The 21,657-nt window shown below is 39.3% G+C and overlaps 1 protein-coding gene across 2 annotated transcripts in view; it reads right to left on the bottom strand.

Annotated features, from left to right (window-relative positions):
• The window catches only part of DYNC2LI1 (dynein cytoplasmic 2 light intermediate chain 1), a 39,086-nt gene extending 17,940 nt beyond the window's left edge, over nt 1–21,146 (bottom strand). Inside the window, exons 1-5 of one of the 2 annotated variants that reach the window (XR_007461962.1) lie at nt 20,835–21,146; nt 18,437–18,554; nt 7,172–7,206; nt 4,744–4,813; nt 2,646–2,734 (exon numbers count right to left, since the gene is read on the bottom strand). Coding sequence is in view for 1 of the 2 variants with exons in the window: in XM_049650215.1 (XP_049506172.1) it covers nt 2,646–2,734; nt 4,744–4,813; nt 7,172–7,206; nt 18,437–18,554; nt 20,835–20,842 (320 nt within the window). In the remaining variant the exon portion in view is untranslated. The remainder of the gene's footprint in view (nt 1–2,645; nt 2,735–4,743; nt 4,814–7,171; nt 7,207–18,436; nt 18,555–20,834) is intronic. The other variant, XM_049650215.1, reaches the window with a different exon arrangement.
• Nucleotides 21,147–21,657: the final 511 nt, after the last annotated feature.

Genomic DNA, 21,657 nt, shown 5'->3' with positions numbered 1-21,657 from the left:
CCTGTGACTTACTCATTCCATAACTGGAAGCCAGTATCTCACACCCTTTACCCGTTGTGCCCAGCCCCTACCCACTTCCCCTCTGGCAACCATCAGTCTGTTCTCTGTATTTACAGGTCTGATTCTGCTTTTGGTTTATTCTCTCTCTTTTTTTTTTTTTTTTTTTTTTAATTCCATTTATGAGTGGAATCTTATGGTATTTGTCTTTCTCTAATTTATTTCACTTAGCATACCCTCTCGGTCCGTCCATGTTGTCTCAAATGGCACAGTATCATCCTTAAAAAAAGTTTTTTTAAAAAACTCAACAGCTCTTTAAACAGGGAATGAAACCACAGGAAATGCTCCATTACAAATTATCTAAACTCTGTTCAATGTATTTATAATTATTCTATGAACAATCATTTTAAAGACAAACAGTATCTAATAGCATTTGGCAATATTATTTTTCTCAAGTTGCTAGGCTTTGTCCAACACAAGGAAGTTAATTATGTGTCAGATTGATTCCAGTCACAAAACACTCTTGAGATTTGCAACATTAGGAGTGAAATGTTCTTCATGAATTTCTTAACCACTCAGCAACCTACTTTGGACGCAGGCCTACTGCTCCCCTTCCCTCTGTTCATCAAAACCTTGACCTCCCCTCTCTCCTAAAGCAAGCTGTGGCTGCCCTGGAGTAGAACCAGGGGAATGAAGAAGACCCAAGAACTCACAAAGTGAGGCATTAAAGAAGCTGTGCAGGGGCACCTGGATGGCTCAGTTGGTTGGGCCTCCGACTTTGGCTCAGGTCATGATCTCATGGTTTGTGAGTTCAAGCCCCTCGGCGGGCTCTGTGCTGACAGCTCAGAGCCTGGGGCCTGCTTTGGATTCTGTGTCTTCCTCTCTCTCTGCCCCTCCTCTGCTCATGCTCTCTCTCTCTCTCTCTCTCTCTCTCTCTCAAAAATAAACACTAAAAAAAAATTTTTTTAAATAAAAAACTAAAGAAGCTGTGCAAAAATGTGGCTTCCTGCAGAAACCAGAATTTCCACAAGGCCATCAGGTGCAAAGCCTCTTGGACCAGAGGAAGTGAGTGACAAAGTCAGGGCCAGAGCTGAAGTCAGCTCAGACCCCAGATAAGAGCAGTTCCCAGCCATTTTCACTCCTTTCTGCCCCTGGGCACACTGACTGGCAGCTCTGGTTCCTCAGCAACTCCCGTCCTTGCCTTCTCTCAACCACACCACCAGGAGCGGTCCTAACTCCCAGTGGCCTCAATTATTTTTCTCTGTTAAAGGAGGACAAACGAAAATCAATATAGCCGTAAAATTCCATGTTTCTGAAAAAGTATGTCAGGGGCATATGATGGTTACAAATGAAAAAGAAAGATCTAAACATATATATAAAACATCCCAAATCTGTACAAAGTATATTTATAATGTCATTTTTTAAAGTTTATTTATTTGAGAGAGACAGAAAGAGTGCACATGTATGTGGAAGGAGTGGAGAGGCAAAAAGAGAGAGAGTCAGTCCTAAGCAGGCTCCACGCTCAGTGCAGGACCCGACATGGGGCTTAATCTCAGGAACTGTGAGATCATGACTTGAGCCAAAATCAAAAATCAGACGCCTAACTGACTGACCCACCCAGGCGCCCCCATACAATATATTTACAAATGCTGAAAACACTGAAAGAACTACCTCGGCATGTTAACAGTGGTTATTTCTCAGGTGATTAAGGGCGCTCTTACTTTCTTCATACCTTTCAACGTTTTTCCAAGATTTCTACATGAACATATACGGTACTATTTTTATAATAAGTAAAAGACAGTAAATTAAATTTATTTAAAAGAAAAAATATCGCTGAAAAAATAAAGCCAACATTATCTGTACCCAACTAGCTATGGAAAAACAATTGCGTTAACCGGAAACAATTCCATACCCTAAAGATCTAAGTGGCTGAAATGTAACAAATAATAGTGCAGCCCTTTGTATTTGGTCCAGGCAGCAGCAATGGCTTGTGTTAAACTCTGACAAAAGTAAGATCTTTCAGATGTAAAAATCTGTTTTCCTTGGCTGAGACACATTCCCAGGAACATTGTGAGAAATGTCACAATTTTCCACATCTGATTTGGCCAACATGTGGCAGTCATTGTCAGGAAACGCGACCAAAGAGTTTGAGGTTTTCCCCAAGTTTCTATTTCTTTTCGGTCAGCAAATAGACTTTCTCCCTCCACAAACTCATTGTTCCCTGGGTGAAGCTTCAACAGTACTAATTAGCATTAAATTCAAAGGTAGACTTACCATATCCAGCTGAAGAAAAAACTCAGGGTTGAATCAGCTTACACTTGGATGGGTATTCAAAAGAATTAAGCTTTTCAAATTCATGTTTGCCAAGTGAATTCATTGCTCAAGTGTTATTTGACATACTTTGTTTGCAGGCTTGCAAAATATGTTACTGGTTGGAATGCCAGCTGTCAGCACAGGCCAGAACCCTGGTTCTTTTAAAATCTCTTTGAAAGCATTATACTTTAAGCGCATAGAAAGGAAGAGAGTATAAACCTTCAGCAACATAAAACTGTCCCCCCAAATTCCGATTCCTGAAAGCCTACTCATACTCATCCTGTGGACACCACTGGGTACTTACTAACAACCGTTCCTGGATCTGGCTCACTTACCGTAAGGTGTCACTTGTGATGGGTATACTGATTAAGTCCAATAAAGAGGTCCCTCCACCTAGTTCCCAAAAGTGAGCAATATCTTTTGGCTGAAACAAACAAACAAACAAACAAACAAACAAACAAAAACAGGCATTTTTCATATTAAATTTTTAAAATCTTTTCTGAATGTTAAATACTTCTTACACCTCATTAACATCAGTCAGTAATAATTATGGATACAAAATACTGTAGTCCTCAATAAACCTTGGCAATCAAAACTTTCCCCTTTCTCTATCCCATCCCTCAAAATGCACCAAAACATCTATTCCAAAAAACAAAGATGAAACATTAACATGGTAGGTGGGGAACAAGAAGAGACTGAACAACCGATTCCCTTTTTATAGGATTCTTTAAGTATTAGGGGAGTGAAACAGTGAGGCAGCCACGTGGCTTGGGAATACGACCATCTATTCCATGACAACCTTCTTGGACGACTAGCTAATCGCATCTCTGCTTCCATCCTGCTGCTGAGGAGCCTTCAGTAACACCACGATTGTGGGAGGAACTAACTGCTTCCACTTAGAACTCAGGGAACATGAAATCTGAGAAAGACATGGATCTTCCAGAATGAATATGGAAAAGCCCAACTTGCTAACACAAAGTGTTAGAGAAAATAGGTGAAGAAAAATCACCTTTTTAATATATCTGTTGCCATGAACTTGGAAGAGATAGTCATTGAAGCAAGTTTGAGATGAATATATAGACTTTTGACAAATTATCATCTCATACTCACTAAGATTGTTCTGTTGATATTTGAATATTTGCTGTTGATATCTGAATTATTAATGTTCGTGGGGGAGGCAGTTTTGCATTGGAAAATCCCCCTTGATTCACCATTTGACGAAGGGCAGTTCTTAGAGCTCTTCTCCACAGTGAAGCGGTGAAAGCAGTTTCAGCATTTCCAGTGAAAAGGGCAATCTCATTTATAGGTCATCACTCATGTCAAAATTCACGTAAGTCACAAACATAGAGTTCTCCCACATCTCAATATATTAATGTTTTTTCTTTTCTTTTCTTTTTAACCTCACAGTTTTAACAATGAACTTTCACTGACTTATCTAGAAAGCAGCAACAGGCAATGTTAACTCTTATTAATGATCAAACATTTGGACTAGATCAATCTGTAAAAATCTGCCTGTGTGACAGAAGTGGGGCCTTCTGTTATAGATGGTTCTTCCCTACACCTAACTCTATTTAAGAAAAGACCTTGGGGCGCCTGGGTGGCTCAGTCGGTTAAGCGTCCGACTTTGGCTCAGGTCACGATCTCATGGTCCGTTGAGTTTGAGCCCCGCCTCGGGCTCTGGGCTGATGGCTCAGAGCCTGGAGCCTGCTTCCGATTCTGTGTCTCCCTCTCTCCCTGCCCCTCCCCATTCATGCTCTGTCTCTCTCTGTCTCAAAAATAAATAAAAACGTTAAAAAAAATTTTTTTTAAATAAAAAAATAAAAGAAAAGACCTTTTCATGGGAGAACTCCAAAAGAGGATTCTATTTTGAATGTTTTTATCCAATATACACCGTGCACTCTCCTTCCGTTCTGAATAATCTCCAACTTTCCTCTGAAGAGACACTCTAGTGAAAATAGGACTGTAACAAATTAGAGCCTCAGTCTCAAGTAGTATTACTAACTTCAAGATATGTTTGTAAAAATGCTAAGAATCTGGACTCTGAGTAGTACATTTTCATAAATATTCTACAAGTCAAACTCCTATTTTTCGCAGATTTTTTGGGAGACAGGATGTAACTCACAATATTATTCCCACTTGAAAGAAGAAAAAGCCACATTAACACAATTAATATAAATATGTCCAAAAACTGTAAATTAAAGTTACAAAGGAATCTTATTCCACATTTTAAGACACGACAAATGAGACGGCTAAATTATTTTCCTATTCAGGTTGACTTCATGTCTGCTGAGTTGAATCTGACTTAAAAGCACATAGCTATGAAGTGTACAACTAGATATGTTTATTGATTACAGATAAGATGAAAATATAAAACAAAGTCAGCATCATTACTTCTCCATCCCCAGGCACAGCAATATCACTTAAGACACTCACTATATTATGCCCTTTTGTTCTTCTTCCATATGTATATTCCAAAGCTAAGGTTGGTTTTGGTGGCTCATCCCTGCACAATAAAGACAGATAGTATTACCATCATGGGTTTTCTTTTTTCTTTTCTTTTTTTAATGTTTATTTGTTTATCCTGAGAGAAAGCACTAGTGGGGGAGGAGCAGAGAGAGAGAGGGAGGGAGAGAGGGAGGGAGAGAGGGAGGGAGAGAGAGGGAGAGAGAGGGAGAGAGAGAGAGAATCTCAAGCAGTCTCCATGCTGTCAGCACAGAGCTGGATGCAGGGCTCGATCTCACGAAGTGGGAGATTGTGACCTGAGCCAAAGCCAAGAGTTGGATGCTTAACCGATAGGACCACCCAGGCGACCCCATTATGGGTTTTCTCATGCTATCATATCATATCTGTGTCTCTCGAGAGGGAGACACAGAATCTGAAGCAGGCTCCAGGCTCTGAGCTGTCAGCACAGAGCCCAATGTGGGGCTCGAACTCACAAACCATGAGATCATGACCTGACCCCAAGTCGGACACTTAACCAACTGAGCCACCCAGGCACCCCACAATTCTCTATTTTAAATCCCAGCCCGAACATGGGCATCATTTAACTAGCGAGAGCTGCAAAGTAACAAATGACATCAACAAGTCCTAAAAACTGACAAATGGTTTGATGAATTATTTACACTGCAGCTTACATTGTTTGGTAAACAGCTTTATTGTACATACGTACTTATTTACTTCAATTTCTTATAGTACAAATGTGTATCATAAATTTGCCTTCGTCACCATTTTTCAGTGTATGGTTCAGTAGCATGTTAAGTATATTCACCTTGTTGCACAAACTCTAGAACTTTTTCATCTCCCAAAACTGAAAGTCTATACCCATTACACAGTAATTCGCCATTTTCCCCTCCCTCCAGACCCTGGCAAACACCATTCTACTTTCTGTTTCTGTGAATCTGACTGCTCTGAGATACATCATATAAATGGAATCATACAGTATACATCTTGTTGTGACTGGCTTATTTCACTTAGCATAATGTCCTCAAGGTTCATCCGTGTTGTAGCATGCGTCAGAATTTCATTCCTCTTTAAGGCTGAATAATACTGGCATATATCTTTTTAATGTGGAGAAGAGAATTTTTAAATTTGTGATTTATATATTTATCTTTATTAAATATCTTGCATATCATCCCTACATACATATTTTTTGATACATATATAGAATATTTGGTTATATTTGCTTTTATAAAAGATACAAATTTTCTTTTATGAAACAAAATGCTACTTTTAAGACAAAATTTATAAGCTCTGATATTCAACGTATAATAGAACTATTTTTTTTTTCCAAGTAAACTATCAAGGAACTGAAATGAAGAATTTTCAGTTCAGTGTTGTATTTCAAAGTATTTCATCCTAAGCTGATGTTGTGTTACAGAACTTGTTTGTAGAAAGAAACACATATGGTCAAAAGAGAGCCATGATTCCAGGGGATGGAAATATGATGCAGGTGTCACTATAGACGGTTCTTCTAAGAAACAATTTTGTTGGTGAAAGGAATTACACAAAGTCAGGATTCTATTATTTGAATTCTTTACTAGTATTTTTCAAATGGATGACGTTTCTTTAATGTGACCTTGAGACAAAATTACATCTATTTTGATATTTTTTGGAGAAGTTATAAGAAGTAGGTATTGGAATGAAGGGAACAAGCAGTTTCCTGCAATATCCTAAATCATAATCCTAAATCTTAATCTGATGACCATATAGGTTAGGAAGTATAAGAAACAAATGATAAAAAGTACAGTTTGAGGATCAACACTGTGCTTCAAAAATGTTTCCATGAGCAATTTAAAGATTATAATTAATGTTCAGATAATAATGGACTAGGTAAAATAGAAGTAAATCAAATACCAGAGTAGCACAGCCAAAAAGCAGCCAAGTACTGTCGGAGTTACGTTCGTTGCTTCCCCATATAATAGGGAAACTCAGCATTAATCCTGTATAATTTTATTTATTTACTTTTGCTTATTGTTGGTTTTATCTTTAAAGGAGATTTTGGGGCTCCTGGGTGGCTCAGTCAGTTAATCGTCTGACTTCGGCTCAGGTCATGATCTCACGGTTGGGGGATTTGAGCCCTGCATTGGGCTCTGTGCTGACAGCTCAGAGTCTGGAGCCTGCTTTGGATTGTGTGTCTCCAGCTCTCTCTGCACCTCCTCTGCTCATGCTCTGTCTCTCAAAAAATGAATAAATGTTAAAAAAAAATTTTTAAGGAGATTTTAAAGGCCATACAAAGAATTCACTAAGAAGTTATTGTTTGAATCTCAAAATTATTCACGTTCCCAAGTCTTTCAGAATTTATCTTGCCCTGTATAACTAGAATAAACAAAAAACATAGTCTAAAGGTTAACATAACACTTACCTGTCAAGACACCTTAGAATAATAGTAGTCTTTCCCTGGAAATAGAAAAAAAAAAAAAAAGAATACTGTGTTAATGTCACCCATATGTAAAATTTTGTTATTCGTAATTGTGGCCAAAAATAGCTTTTAATCACTCGAATGATAAATTACCTGGAAACTAGAAACTTTCAGAATTGTTCCTAAGTTTGATAAGTAGAAAAAGTTAACTGTCAACTTTCCATCACGGTGTAACTACACTGCTATTATTATAATTATGAAGTCCTGCAGATGACAAATACTAGCAAATCATACCTCACTTTAGTGGTCAACTTGGCAGCTGTCTGAAATTTTCTCTCTATTCATCAATGCTAATTACTGGTTAAGCAGATGATTAGTGTCTTCTAAAATGTTTTAATTCCAATTGTTGAAGTGGAAATAAAGAAAAAAGGTAACATACAAATAAAGGACATATTGCAAATATGTTCAAAGTAGGCAATCCAAATACTGGGTTAGAGTATTTTTTTGTCTGTCTTTTTATTTGTAGAGAAGGTACTCGTTCTAAGTTTTGTGTTAGGAGTCAGAAAATATAGGTTCTGGGCATCTCTACCACACGAAAGTTAACCTCACATTTTAGCCAGGGATTGGCTCAGTGGTTTAATCACACTTTCTTTTTTTTTTAATAGTAAAACTTAAAAACAAAAAACAAGCCAAAAAAAGATCTCTTACAAGAAGACAGATAAAAGAGGAGCAGCAGGGAAAGCTCTAATGGAGGAAGCTGCTGGGTTCCAAGGAAAATAGTTCAGAAAATGCCGGACTGACAAAAACACAGACCATTTGACTAGGTAGGTTTTTTTCCTAAAACCTTTAATTTTTTTACCAAAAGAAAAAGATGATCACAAATAAATTACTCTGGATTATATCTGGGATATGATCAAATTGAATGACTTTTTTTTTAAATGACGGGAAACATAAATAATTGGCATACGACCAAAAATGTATATTACTGAAGGATGTTTGCTGGCAGGTATTCTTTCAAAGTGAAAAACAAGAAATAACCTAAATTTCCCCCAATGGGGATTGGCTAATTTAATTATGACAATCCTTATAATGAAATAGCATGCAGCTGTTAGGAATGACGATCTAGGAAGATACTTATTGACATGGTAAAACATTTATGACAGATTAGCATAACTGTTTTCAATTTTAAAATATCTTTTCCTGCTTCTTTGAGATATACGTACATACATACGCATACACATTAACAGATTCAGAGAAAGACACAGAAACACACACACACAAATAAATAGATCTAGAGGGATATCACTAAGCTAACAGTAAACATTTCTAGGTGATGGATTTGTTGGTAATTTATATTATTTGGGTTTTTTTTGTTTGTTTAGTTTGTGTGTGTGTGTGTGTGTGTGTGAGAGAGAGAGAGAGAGAGAGAGAGAGAGAGAGAGAGAGAGAGAATCCTAAGCAGGCTCTGTCAGTGCAGAGCCCAATGTGGGGCCTGATCTCATGAACCGTGAGATCATGACCTGAGCCTAAATTAAGAGTCAGACGTTTAACCGACTGAGCCACCCAGGCACCTCTGGTAATTTTTTCTTTTTTTAAGAAAATCAGGATTTTCTAATTTTCATATACTGAACATGTATCACATGTAGCATATTTTCGAAGTTTGAGATAAATGAAGACTGTAGTACAGTGGTCTCCTCTTATCCATGATTCCACTTTCCACAGTTTCAGCTACTCATGGTCAACGGCAGTCTGGAAGCAGATGACCCTCCTTTGGACATGTCATCATCAGGTCAGGAGTACCCTAGCGCTGCATCACTGTGCCTACACCATTTACCCCGCTTCATCTCGTCAAGAGGACGTTTTAGCATCTCACATCATAAGAAGGATGAGTGTAGTACAGCAAGGTATTCTGTGACAGAAAGGCCACATTACATAGCTTGTATTAGAGTATGTTGTAATAATTGTTTTACTTTTAGTTATTTTTAGTTATCTCTTCCCGTGCCTCATTTATAAATTCAACTTTATCATAGGTGTGTATGTATAGGAAAAAACAGAGTATGTACAGGATTCAGTTCTCTCTGCAGTTTTAGGCATCCACTGGGGGTCTTGGAACATATGCCCCGCAGATAGGGGGGAGGCTGCTATACCTAAAAATTATTGTATTCTATGTACAAGAAAGCACAGAATCAGAATTACTGGAATCTTAGATAAAAGATTCCAGATTGGAAGGAATCTTAGATATAACTAGCCATTTTTCTCAGATGCTCATAGTTCCATAGCGTTGATTTAAATTTTGATTATAATTTCACGTAAATGTACTACTTGGTGGCAATTCCAAATAAACATAAACTCAACTCTGGGCACTGAAATACGCTTTTAGACTATCATTAAAATATGATCCAAATTTTAAAAATTCACTAGTAAACTGTTGCCCTCTGAGACCCCTAGGTTTCCTGGTTCAATAAACACTGACTTAGTACAAGTTCATTCAGGGATTATCAAAAGGAATCCTATCTTCCCTCCCATTACCTCAGACACACTGGAAATCCAGTCTTTTCTTCTGATCCATTATCCCTGGAGCTCTAATTCCACAGTCTTCTACACATCCCTTCATCTGGCACAATAATCCCCCCCATTTCTCCCCCCAAAACTCCCTAATATCAACCTCTTCTTCAGAATGTTCTACCTGTTGGCCTTACCTAAAATATGGCTGCTTCTGGACCATTTCCTCTACATTCTTGTTAAAGAAGGCTTTTTTTTTTCTTTTTTTTTACCACCCCATGTACTACAGGGCCCTCCTTGCTCCCCAGTGCCACCTTTAAACAATTATTCTACTTCCCTTGTTTTGCAAGTCTTACAGGCTGGTACCAGTCTACCATGACGGCTGTTGTCACCTCTTCTGGCTCAGTCTCCCTTTCCCTCTCAGCTGCTGTCATTAGTCTTGCTAACTTCATATCCATGTGGGCACAGGCAATCCACCTAACACTCTGACCTCTCAGTGACTTTGCCTCCTCACAGAGACCCTTTCCTTCACTCTGCTTCTCCCATACATCACTTCCAAGGTTATATCTTGAATCACTTCACCACTGGAAATTGCACCACTTCCAAAATCACACACACAAACAATGCATTTCTCCAACTACTTCTTCAGGAATCCCCAGAGTAACCATCCTGTGGCCTTAGTGAGAGGCCTCAAAAGTCCACTGACCTGTCAACATTTCTCCTTCTCCATCAGCCCCGTCCTACCTCCACATCTCACCTTTTCCATCTTAGAGTCCACAGTTTATTATTACAATCACCCTTGCAAATATTACCCCCTCCCTAGGCTTTCTCGCTCTGTATTGCACCCACTTGGTTGGCAAAAACCAACCCTGGTAAACCCAATCACCTTCCCTTCTCCTCCATGTTTGTACCCACACAAGTGAGTGATGATGGAGAAAAATTATACATACTGTGCAGATTGGTGTCACCTAAATTCTGAATCCCCATCATCAAAACAGCAGTCAACAATGACGAGCAATCCTGTAAAGTTTGTCTAGTGTGTTCTCTCTCCCATTGGTTGTAACTGCTGTTTCGTACACTTTTCTTGATTTTCTCCTCAGAATACCCACTTGACCCTCTTCACCTGAATTACCTCTCTTTCCTTACTTCTTGCTCTTCAAGCTCTGGACATCATGCTCTCATAAGGAGGCTTTCCTCTTCCAGCCTCTTGGACTGAGTGAAAAGCCCTTGTTTCCATCATAGATCTGTCTCATGTGTTGCTACTGTTGTACAAGTACTAGCACCTAAGTTCCTGCACAGCAGAGTATGACTTGCTTTTCTGTTTCCCCAGCATCGGGCAGAATACCCGGCACACAGAAGATGTTCAGTAAGTGTCCACTGAATGGACAGAGGTTTGGCAAAAAGAGAGAGAAGGCATCGAGGCAGTTATTTTCTTTGGTAAAGGGTGATTACTATTAGCTGAACAACAGAAGCATTACTTGCTTGCCTCTCTTTATTTTTCAAAATCATGTTCTGTATAAAGCACGGAATCAGATACTTTTTAAAGAATAATATCTTCAAAAGTTCTACATATCTCAAGAGAGTTTGCCCGTCTTCAAAAGCAAAATTAGTTTTAATTTACATAAATGAAAATAAAAAGGAGCTTGTGTATGCCCACAGTCTCCTATTTTAAAAAATGGGTGGTTCTTCCATAAACAACAAATAAAACATGAATGTGCTGTCACTGCAACAAAGCCTAGAACAACAGTTACAGAGAGTCCTAGCGGGATGCTGGTGGGGCGTTTTGCGTGCGAGCCTTTGTGTGCTGTGATCAGTACTACTAGTTTAAGCCACCTGAAAGGTATGGAAGCAGCTTCTTACACAGAAGACTTTATGTGATAGGAATTTACTTGTACCAGAAGACTAGTACTAGTTACTTGACCCGCTTATTTAAATCCACATATTTATCTATATGGCTGTAAGCAGGAAATTGGTAATGTACCACATCCGATGAAAACATCACTCTCCTCACAATAAACTCATGAGATGAAATGTTTATATACTGTAGTTGGGTTAAAAATTTTAAAGTATAATGATACCTATGAAAGTTTTATTTAAGCTAATTTAAATAGTTCAGATTTTTTAAAGTGGGCCAACAAGAAAACTTGGTAAAATACAGAAATTAAAAACAAAATAAAAACAGTGATTAAAATTTTACCATATGCATTTCTCTTTTTCATCTTTGCATTTTTACAAAGTTGAGATCATGTTGTATATAAAATTTGTCATGCTTTTTTCTTTTTCTTAATTAAAAATTTTTTTTGTTTATTTTTGAGAGACAGAGATAGAGCACGAGCAGGGGAGGGGCAGAGACAGAGCGAGATACAGAATCCAAAGCAGGCTCCAGGCTGTGGGATGTCAGCACAGAGCCCAATGTGGGGCTCAAACTCACGAACCGTGAGCTCATGACCTGAGCCAAAGTCAGACGCTTAACCAACTGAGCCACCCAGGCGCCCCATGTCTTGCTTTTTTCAATTAACATTATAGTTTTTCCTTACATCACTAACAACTCTTTTGCAGTTGTATAACATTTCCCCCCTTAATTATAATGTTGATAGTATATATAATATCTCCCAATGAAGGATGTCTATTTGTGTGTGGGGGGGTCCTTCCAAGACACAGCCCAAGACAGAGGAGTGTTCTGGCTACCTGGGCACTGACATCATCTGGTAAAGATGTAGCCTTGTTGATGCACAGCTTAGATTCAGAAAGTTTAATTTGTCAATATATGCTTCAGTGGAAGCATGAAGCACAAAAATAAAAGTGTAATATGAACCCAAATAGACACAAAACATAATGCCACATAAATTTCAGCCTCTTGGATCTGTAAGCCCGATCTTTTGCAGACAGTGTCACCAGCAGTCCTGCCTTCCTGGCAAGAACTTTGTGAGCCAAGCAAAGTTGGATGAAGATAGGATACATCTGTTCTTGCTCTGTATCGCCACTTCCAAAACCCCTTTGTATCCTTGGCTAAATAAAACAGAAACTCACAATGAGTGGGGAGAGGTCTCTCACTAATAATCAGTGGTCCTGGGGACAGGCTGCCATATTTTCTACATGTTTTTCACAATAACAAATAACCCTGTGTCATTACATCATTATTGTAACTCAATGATTCCTTAAATGACAATCCTAAAAGTAAAGTAACTGATTCCAAAATATGATTACTAAGATACTGACTTACCCACTTAGATGCTGACTTATTTATTTATTTTTCTGACTTGGACAGTTGTTTATTTTTAAAAAATATTTATTTATTTTGGGGAGAGCACAGTGGAGGAGGGGCAGACACAGGAGGACAGAGGATCTGAAGCTGGCTCTGCATTGACAGGCTGCCAGCAGTGAGCCTGATGTGGGGCTCGAACTCATGAACTGTGATATCATGACCTGAGCTAAAGTCAGACACTCAGCACTCAACCGGCTCGAGGTTGAGCCCCGTGTCGGGCTCTATGCTGACAATCTCAGAGCCTGTAGCCTGCTTCAGACTCTGTGTCTCCCTCTCACTCTTCCCCTACCCTGCTCACACTCTGTCTCTCTCTCTCTCAAAAATAAACATAAAAAAAAAAAAAAAAAAGAATCCTGGCTTTTATATTCAAATCAGATAGAAAACTTGAATGTTTTCAAATTGTGAAATGAAAAACAATAGTTTAAACATTTTTTAAAATTTTGTTTACTATAATTGTTCTTAGATCAATAAGTACTTTTTTAAAGAATGTTTTTAACATTTATTCATTTTTGAGAGACAGAGTATGAGTGAGAGAGGGGCAGAGAAAGAGGGAGACACAGAATCCAAAGCAGGCTCCAAGCTCTGAGCTGTCAGCACATAGCCCAAAGTGGGGCTCGAACTCACAGAGTGGGAGGTCATGACCTGAGCTGAAGTCAGACGTCCAACCGGCTGAGCCACCCAGGTGCTCCAATAAGTACTTTCTAATTCCTGCTAAATATGGTATTAGCTAGGTAAAAGTGAGTTTACCAACTTCAAATTCAATGGGTTTGTTACCATAAATTTGAGCAAAATGTCTAAATATTATTTTTTAATGTAGTTATTATAACATTAGATGTTAAAAACAGCAAAAAAATTAATTCTTCATTTCATATTAAAATTATTTCATCTGGATATTTTTCAATCACATGTTTTAGTCAGAATATTCATATGGTAATCAAAATTATTTCTTAATTAAATTCCCCCCTATGGTGCACAATACTTAAAGTCCTCAAGTGACATACTGTGGTATTCCAAATGAAATCAGCTCTCTGTTGATCTGAAGGATATGCTATACCTGTGCATATATTAACCTATGGATTTTGGCTGACTTCTTCTAATTGTGTGGTGATAAATGACATTACTAGAGTCAGAAATGATAAACCAATTTTATCTCAAGTGCCAACACCTTCCTGGAATGTTATGGATCAGAAGTCATCTTCAGGCTCAGTGGAAAAGGGTGCTGTGATCAATAAAATGTGTGTGGAAGATGTGTAACTCGTATTTGCTATCTCTTAAGGAACCCTAGAAAGCATCTTCTTACAACCAGATTGTAGAAACTAGAAAAGGAAAAATTTAGAAGTCAAGACATTTCCTTCCCACTTTTCTTCTATCCAGAGATTGAAGTTTGGGAAGAGAACAGAAGCTCTGGGAAGTAAAATGCTCAATGACTAAGTTTTCTGGCCAATACCCTAAGAATACTTGAGTGATTATCACTTGATAAGAGAAGAAACCTACGTTCAGAGGATCACAAGACCATGCCTAGAGACTTGACAATTTAAATCTGAGTGGAGAGAATCAGAAAAAAATGTGCAGATAAATTGAGATGTCATTACGTATGACATTAAGAAAAATTTAAAGACAATAATGGAAGAGGGCCCAAGTAATTCACAAGAGAAAACAGCTGAGACAAGGCCTGGAAAGAATATTTACAGCGACAGATGCACAACAGTGCAGGTAACAATAACTGCAGTATTATCACAGGGGAGTAAACGACCTCATAGGAACTACCAAAACTTGTGTCAGAGACTTATGAGTGCAACATATTAAATATTTTTTAAGTTTATTTATTTATTTTGAGAGAGAGAGGGAGGGAGGAGCAGAGACAGAAGGAGAGAGAGAGAATCCCAAGTAAGCTCCACACTGTCAGTCCGGAGCCCTATGTGGGGCTCGAACTCACAAACTATAAGATTATGACCTGAGCCAAAATCAAGAGTCAGATGCTTAACTGACTGAGCCACCCAGGGGCCCCAAGAGTTCAACATATTGATGTAAAGAGACAGAAGGAGAGAGAAAATACAGCATTTTGTGTATTTATATGGAAACTTACAAACATGCATGAAGGAATACTATACAAAGAGCAGAATGTGATGTATGTAATTAGACTGTTGCCTGACCGTATGAAATGAATTATCGTATGATGTCCCGTGGCACACATCACAAGAGGAATACAGATAAAGTCTAACAGTGAAGAGGAGACCAACCTTTCAAAAAATTTTTTAATGTTTACTCATTTTTGAGAGATGGAGAGAAACAGAGCATGAGCGGGGGAAGGGCAGAGAGAGAGGGAGACACAGAATCCGAAGCAGGCTCCAGGCTTCAAGTTGTCAGCACAGAGCTCAACGCAGGGCTGGAACCCACAGACCGTGAGATCATGACCTAAGCTGAAATTGGACGCTTAACCGACTGAGCCACCCAGGTGCCCCAAGGATACCAACTATTCAAAAAGTGCCTCCCTCAGTTTGAATTTTCTGTCATTCCCAAAGGAAACAGTCCAGACTCAGAAACTAGGATCAAAGAGAGAGGTGAAGTGACTCATTCCAACACAGAATTCTATACCCAGATAAACATTCTACCCAGAGTGAGGGAAAATAAAGGCATTTTTAGACATGCAGTATCTCATAAATTTTACTTCCCATGTAACGCTTTCCCCGGAAACTACAAGAGAATGTGCTCCACCAAGATAAGTGAGTGAACCAAGAATAGGGAAGAAACAGGATCCAGGAAACTGAAGTTCCAACTCAAGAAAGAGGACAAGGGAATTCCCGAGATGTTGGGGAAGGATGGTAGCTATGCCGCCACTCCTGACAACAGTAGAGACCAACACAGCGGGTTAAAAGATGGCAGGACTCCGGCTGGAGAGGGGAAATTTCAGATGATCTGATACAACTGCCTAGATGAAAATTATACTGAATGTCTGTTGGGGATTGTGTAAAGAATTAGCAATAGATATCCGGGGAGCTAGCTTCCAGGATGGTTCCAAATGATCCCCACTTCCTGGTATTCCCACCCATGTGAGGTCCCTCACACTGTACCAGAGTTGGGTCTTTGTGACCCATATGGCATATGGCAGAAGTGATGGCATGTCACTTCCAAGATTAGGTTATAAAAGACGGCAGTTTCTGTCCTGGGCACCCTTTCTCTTTTGGATTTCTGGCTTTGGGGAAAGCAAACTGCCATGTTGTAAGCAGCCCTATGGAGAGGCCTATATGGTGAAGAATTGAAGCCTGGTCAACAGTCAGCAATGAACTGAGGCCTCTTGCCAACAGCCATGTCAGTGAGCGAAACTGCTTCTCCAGTTTAGCTGAGCTGTGAGATGACTTTAGTCCCAGATGACATCTTGACTACAACTTCATGAAAGACCGGGAGCCAGAACCACATAACTAAGCTGCTCTCAGATTCCTGACCCTCACAAACTAGGTGAGATGATGTTTGCTGTTTTAAAAGCTGCCAAGTTTTAGAGTAATTTATTACATAGCAACAAATAACTAATGGATATAAAAACTAAGGTACATATAAGAGCTAAACAAATAAAAAAACAAGGCATTTTGAAACTTTTGGAAGAAGTTACTCAAGGTAAAGAAAGTAATCCACTGAATATTGATTTAGCCCAAAATTATAATAGGAATCATACTGCAGACCAGGGCTGGAGGTGAGCGTTTAAAAGAGACAGAACTATGGGCTCTGTGCTGATAGCGTGGAACCTGCTTGGGACGCTCTCACTCTCTCTCTGCCCCTCCCGCACTTGAGCTGTCTCTCAAAATAAATACATAAGCTTTTATAAGTAAATAAATAAACAAACAAACAAACAAAGGAGACAGAAATAGGGGCACCTGGCTGGCTCAGTCAACAAAGCTTGCAACTCTTGATCTCAGGATTGTAAATTTGAGCCCCGTGCTGGGTGTAGAGATTACTTAAAAATAAAAAAGTCTTAAAAAAAAAAAAAGAGAGATAGAACTAAATACTCTTCTACTATTATCAAAAATTCAACAGATAATGTCTAACATTTTAAGTCTAAAAATAGCCCATCAGTGATTTCAGACATTCAGAGGTAAATTATAGAAAAAAAGGAAAGAGGCTGCTTTAAGGAGAGGCTCTGAACAATGTGGAGAAGTTTACTGCTTTATGCACCTTTTGATTATCTTTGAGCTTATAAACCTCATCTGTGAATCATTTTAATAAAAATAATTAAAAATAAAACCAGACTGTAACAAAGGGCCCAATCTAAGAAAATTAAGGACAAAACAATGTAAATGAAAAAGGCTTACAGACCTCAAGCTCAACCTTAGTGAACAGGGTTACGTGATTACTAGGATTTTTCTATGCAATAATAGGAGCACAGCGTCTGGAAAAAGAGAAGGTGGCACACCTAGTCTACTGCAGTTAAGCAAAACCTCACAAACTCTGTTCCCTCCTGAGAATGACACAGTAGAATAATTCCAGGTGAGAGTTAATTAAAATCATGACAGAGAATCTATGACTGATATGGAATCCATAACACAGAAGGCATGAGCGAAAGAAATGAAGATACGAAAGCTGAAACAGACTCAGGGAAACAAAATGGTTGTCTATAATTATTCGAAGGGCAATTTAAAAATACTTAAAGATGTAACAAGTAAAAGAGAAATCAGACTTTTACAGGTCAGAATTAAGACCAAGAATTAGGTTCTTGGAATCAGAAATACCAACTCTCTGGACACTTTTACAGGTCAGAAATGGGAACACTGGATGTTCCAATAAAACACAGGTTTTCCAGTAACCGGGAATTAACAAAATGAAACCAGCCTGCTTTGTGAAAGATAACTCCCCCATTTCTAGAGATAGTCGAACTATATAACCACTCTTTATAGTGGCTCTTAACCTTTTGAAGTGCTAGAACGCTGGGAGAATCTAATTTCCCATAAAAATGCACTGATACACAATCACACACAATTCTGGATACATTTCTAGAGAGTTCCCTGGCCCCAAGAAGTACCCCCATGGGGCCCAGAGTGAGAATCCCCACTGTAGAAGACTAGGGCAGTGCCAGGTTTCCTTCGGTTTCTATGACTCTGGTTAAGATTAAATGTATCATATTCTACACGGTTCATGTTTTTGTTATCTATATGCCTGTTTCAGTTGTACAAGTTACCAGAACTATTGGTCATCAGATTAGTATTTATGGTGCCTTTGAGTAGTCGAATTAGAATCAATCGCTCCTTCCTCTGGGCTGCTATGGCTCATGCGGGAGCATACCACTTGACAAGAAATGCTGAGGCTAGATGTTATTCCCCACTCACCTATGAGCAGGGCCCCCTCTCCAGGGAGGGCACAGCCAGCAGGTAACCAGCAGGCCAGAGACTGGTCATCTGGTTAAAGAGTTGAAGTATCCAAATGTTTACCAAAGTATTAAAATAAATTTTACCACTGGTTGCTAAATCAGCATAATACTTGAGGGGGAAAAAAAGGAGGAAAAAATGCATTACCCCATTTTTACTGCCAATGAAGAAAACAGATTTTTCTCCAATTTCAACTCCATCACCTTCACCTCCACTGCTTCCCCGTTTTTCCACTTCTGCTTTTGCAATTTCCCAGAGAGTTTCACTATGAGAGGCAGAAAAAGAAAATTCAGACAATCAAAGAGAATCTTTTCCAATTTCTGTTTCATGCTCAGAGAAATTTTAGTTTAGTTAAATTTATAGAGCAAATCAACAGCATTTTCTTGGGGGACAATAAGCTGATAGAACCTGAGGATTAGTCATTTTCCTTGCACTGGTTCATATCAGCTGAAAATAATAAGCCACGTCTTTGCCACTAGGATTTGAGGCTGCCTTAGTTTGGGGCTTCCAGCCGAGGTCGAAAGCTGTGTATGTTAGCTTCTCAGACATGTATATGAAGGTACACAGAATTTTGGAAATTTACAACTTGAAAACCACCAACATCTAGGAAAATGGGGAGCCCAATAATCTTTGCTTTCTGAGATATTTCTTGTGTTTTTTGTTTTTTTAATGTGCTAGTAGAGGAAGGGAGGAGAGAGAGAGACACAGAATCCAAAGCAGGTTCCAGGCTCTGAGCTGTCAGCCCAGAGCCCGATGCGGGGCTTGAACTCACAAACTGTGAGATCATGACCTGAGCCGAAGTCAGGCACTTAGCCGCTTAGCCATCTGAGCCACCCAGGTGCCCCTCTTTTTTGTTTTTTAAATTATATTTCTGGCTCAAGATTACCTGTTTTAATACATAAAATATAATGAAAGAAAAAAAATCACCTAAAATCACATTTTGAAAATAATCCTTCCATTCATCTCTCTATAAACATATGTAATTTTTCACAGATTATACCTTTTATTAAAGCGAAAATGAAAAATGGAGTCTTGAACTAAAAAAAAAAAAAAAAAAAGAGAGACGAGATCTAATTGTTCTAAGCCAGAATTTGCGGCTTTCTACATGGCAAATTACCCAACCTCTCTGGATCCTTCATTCCTTTAATTAATTCAACAATTATTTATTGAGCACCTAATATAGGCAAGATTTTGTGCTTTTCTCCAGGCTTATTTCTGTTTCTTCATCTCTAAACTGCCAATTAAAGAAAAATACCAACCTTATAAGATGGTCACGATTGTTAAAATGTGATAATTCATTTTGGGCTTGACCTATATATAGTTATTGAAAATTACTGGGAGCTCCTAATTATTATTCAAGAAACAGAGATGAAGAAAGGGGCTATACAAGATCAATAAAGGTGTCCCTAATTATTTGCACCAAATGCATGCATTTCTTTCACAGGTGAATCCCCAGGAACTCAGCCCAGGCTTGTCTGCTCTTCATTTACACACCTTTCTTTTTCTTAACATTTTAAAAAAGTTTATTTAAGAGAGAGAGAGAATCCCAAGCAAACTCCGCACTGTTATCACAGAGCCCAATAACATGGGGCCCTATCCCAGGAACTGAGAGCTCCTGACCTCAGCAGAAACCAAAAGTCAGACGATTAACCAACTGAGCCACCTGGCGCGGGTATACACCATTCTTTCAAACTGATGATCTGCTTTCCAAATTCCCAGCAGAGAGGAGAGCAGGTGGTGCAGCGACCAGTCATGCCACTGGTGAAATCTGTAACTATAACCATAACTTCATAACTGCAACCAATTATACCCCCATGGGAAGGAAGCTGACAATTTTTCACATTAAGGTTCATTAAACTCAACAGAGATCAGGCCATGATCCACAAGGTGAGAAAAACAGATTTACCCCGCTCTGTGATGGACTCCAGAACCCCTCTCTCCCTGACGTCCTTCTAAGTTGTTCAGAGAAGGTTTAGGCGTGATCTTGAAAGCAGGAAATCAAAACTGACATCACAGAACTGAAGAGCTAAAATGTATTTTCCAGGCCCCCTTTAAACGTCATCTTACGCTTTTCACACAGCTTTCTCAACTTTCCCTCACTTATTATTGTCCTGAACCCTTGCAACCAGGAGAGGAGTCAGGGACATCTCTGAGAAGGAGGCTTTGTGGTCTAATTCACCGCCTGAACCCCTGCATCTAGAACATTCCTTGGCCTGCAAAAAATTTTTACCAAGTGAATGGTTGGAGTTGAACTTTCAAAATCTTTTATACCTGGGGAACTTTTCTACCTGCTTGTGGCCGAACCCACATGTTCAAGGGTAGTTCCTACGGATTCCTGACCATCCAGACAGAGGTTGCATGCAGAACAGACCCACAATTGTTTTCCACAGGCAGCTCCCGCCCGGTTTCCTCTCCCTAAATATGCCCGCAGCTGCCCTCCCTCTCCTGCCCCTTCCTGGCGGGGTGGGAAAGAAGGGAAAGCTAGGCTATCGAGGGAAACGTAAGCCGGACCCAAGCACGGCTGCGGGCACGGCTGCGGGGATACCTGGGCATCCTGGCTCCACCACCCCGGTGTCGTGAACTCGGCGTTGGGACTCGCCTAAAATAAGCAGGCCCGTGATCACCCAAGCGGGCGGAACTGTGTGGACTCTTGGGTTGCCATGGGAGCGACGTTGCAGGCTGGGTTGCGTGCACACGAGGGGCATCATGGGAAATGTAGTTCCAGGCGTTGCTCTTCAAGTCTTGCTCAACGCCTCGAAGGCTAGGATGTGAGAGAACGAGGTGACGCGTCTGACAAACCTGGGACCTAAAAGCCCTGGGTTGGAAGTGTTCTTTTACTTAAAACATATTCCACTGAGTACCGGACTATATGTCAGAGATCTCTGCTTTCTCTCTTCAGTTACTTTTCAATCTCCAATAGCAGTGCTTTGGGAATGGAGGGTGAATCAAATTCCTGAGCTGTTTTCTAGCGATTTACTAGAGGCAAAGAATATTTGTGATATTAGTATTTTCCAACGTTCTGTTTAGTTGTTTTGAGTTTTATGCAATAGCACATCATTTATTAATAAGCTAATAAAGCAAATGCATCTCCACTATACTTCATTTACTTTACCTCTAAATCAATAACAAATATTGAGTTATTACTATATGCAAGACTCTGTGCTACACAGAGTAAGGAATGAAGTGATGAGTAAGACAAGATCCTACTCTTGAGAAAGATGTACACAACTAAATATAATAACCCAAAGGAAACCAGTGATATAAGCTATTGTAGAGAGGTACAAAAAATTACATAAGAATAAGTAATTATGCTGAAGGGAGTTGTTGAAACATTCATGGCAGTGACAACATTTGATCTGTTTTGAAGG

Source organism: Panthera uncia (assembly GCF_023721935.1).
Source record: "Panthera uncia isolate 11264 chromosome A3 unlocalized genomic scaffold, Puncia_PCG_1.0 HiC_scaffold_11, whole genome shotgun sequence".
In the NCBI taxonomy this organism is placed as follows: Eukaryota; Metazoa; Chordata; class Mammalia; order Carnivora; family Felidae; genus Panthera; species Panthera uncia.
The sequence above is the reverse complement of the archived record's forward strand: the minus strand, read 5'-3'. Positions and strand labels throughout refer to the sequence as shown.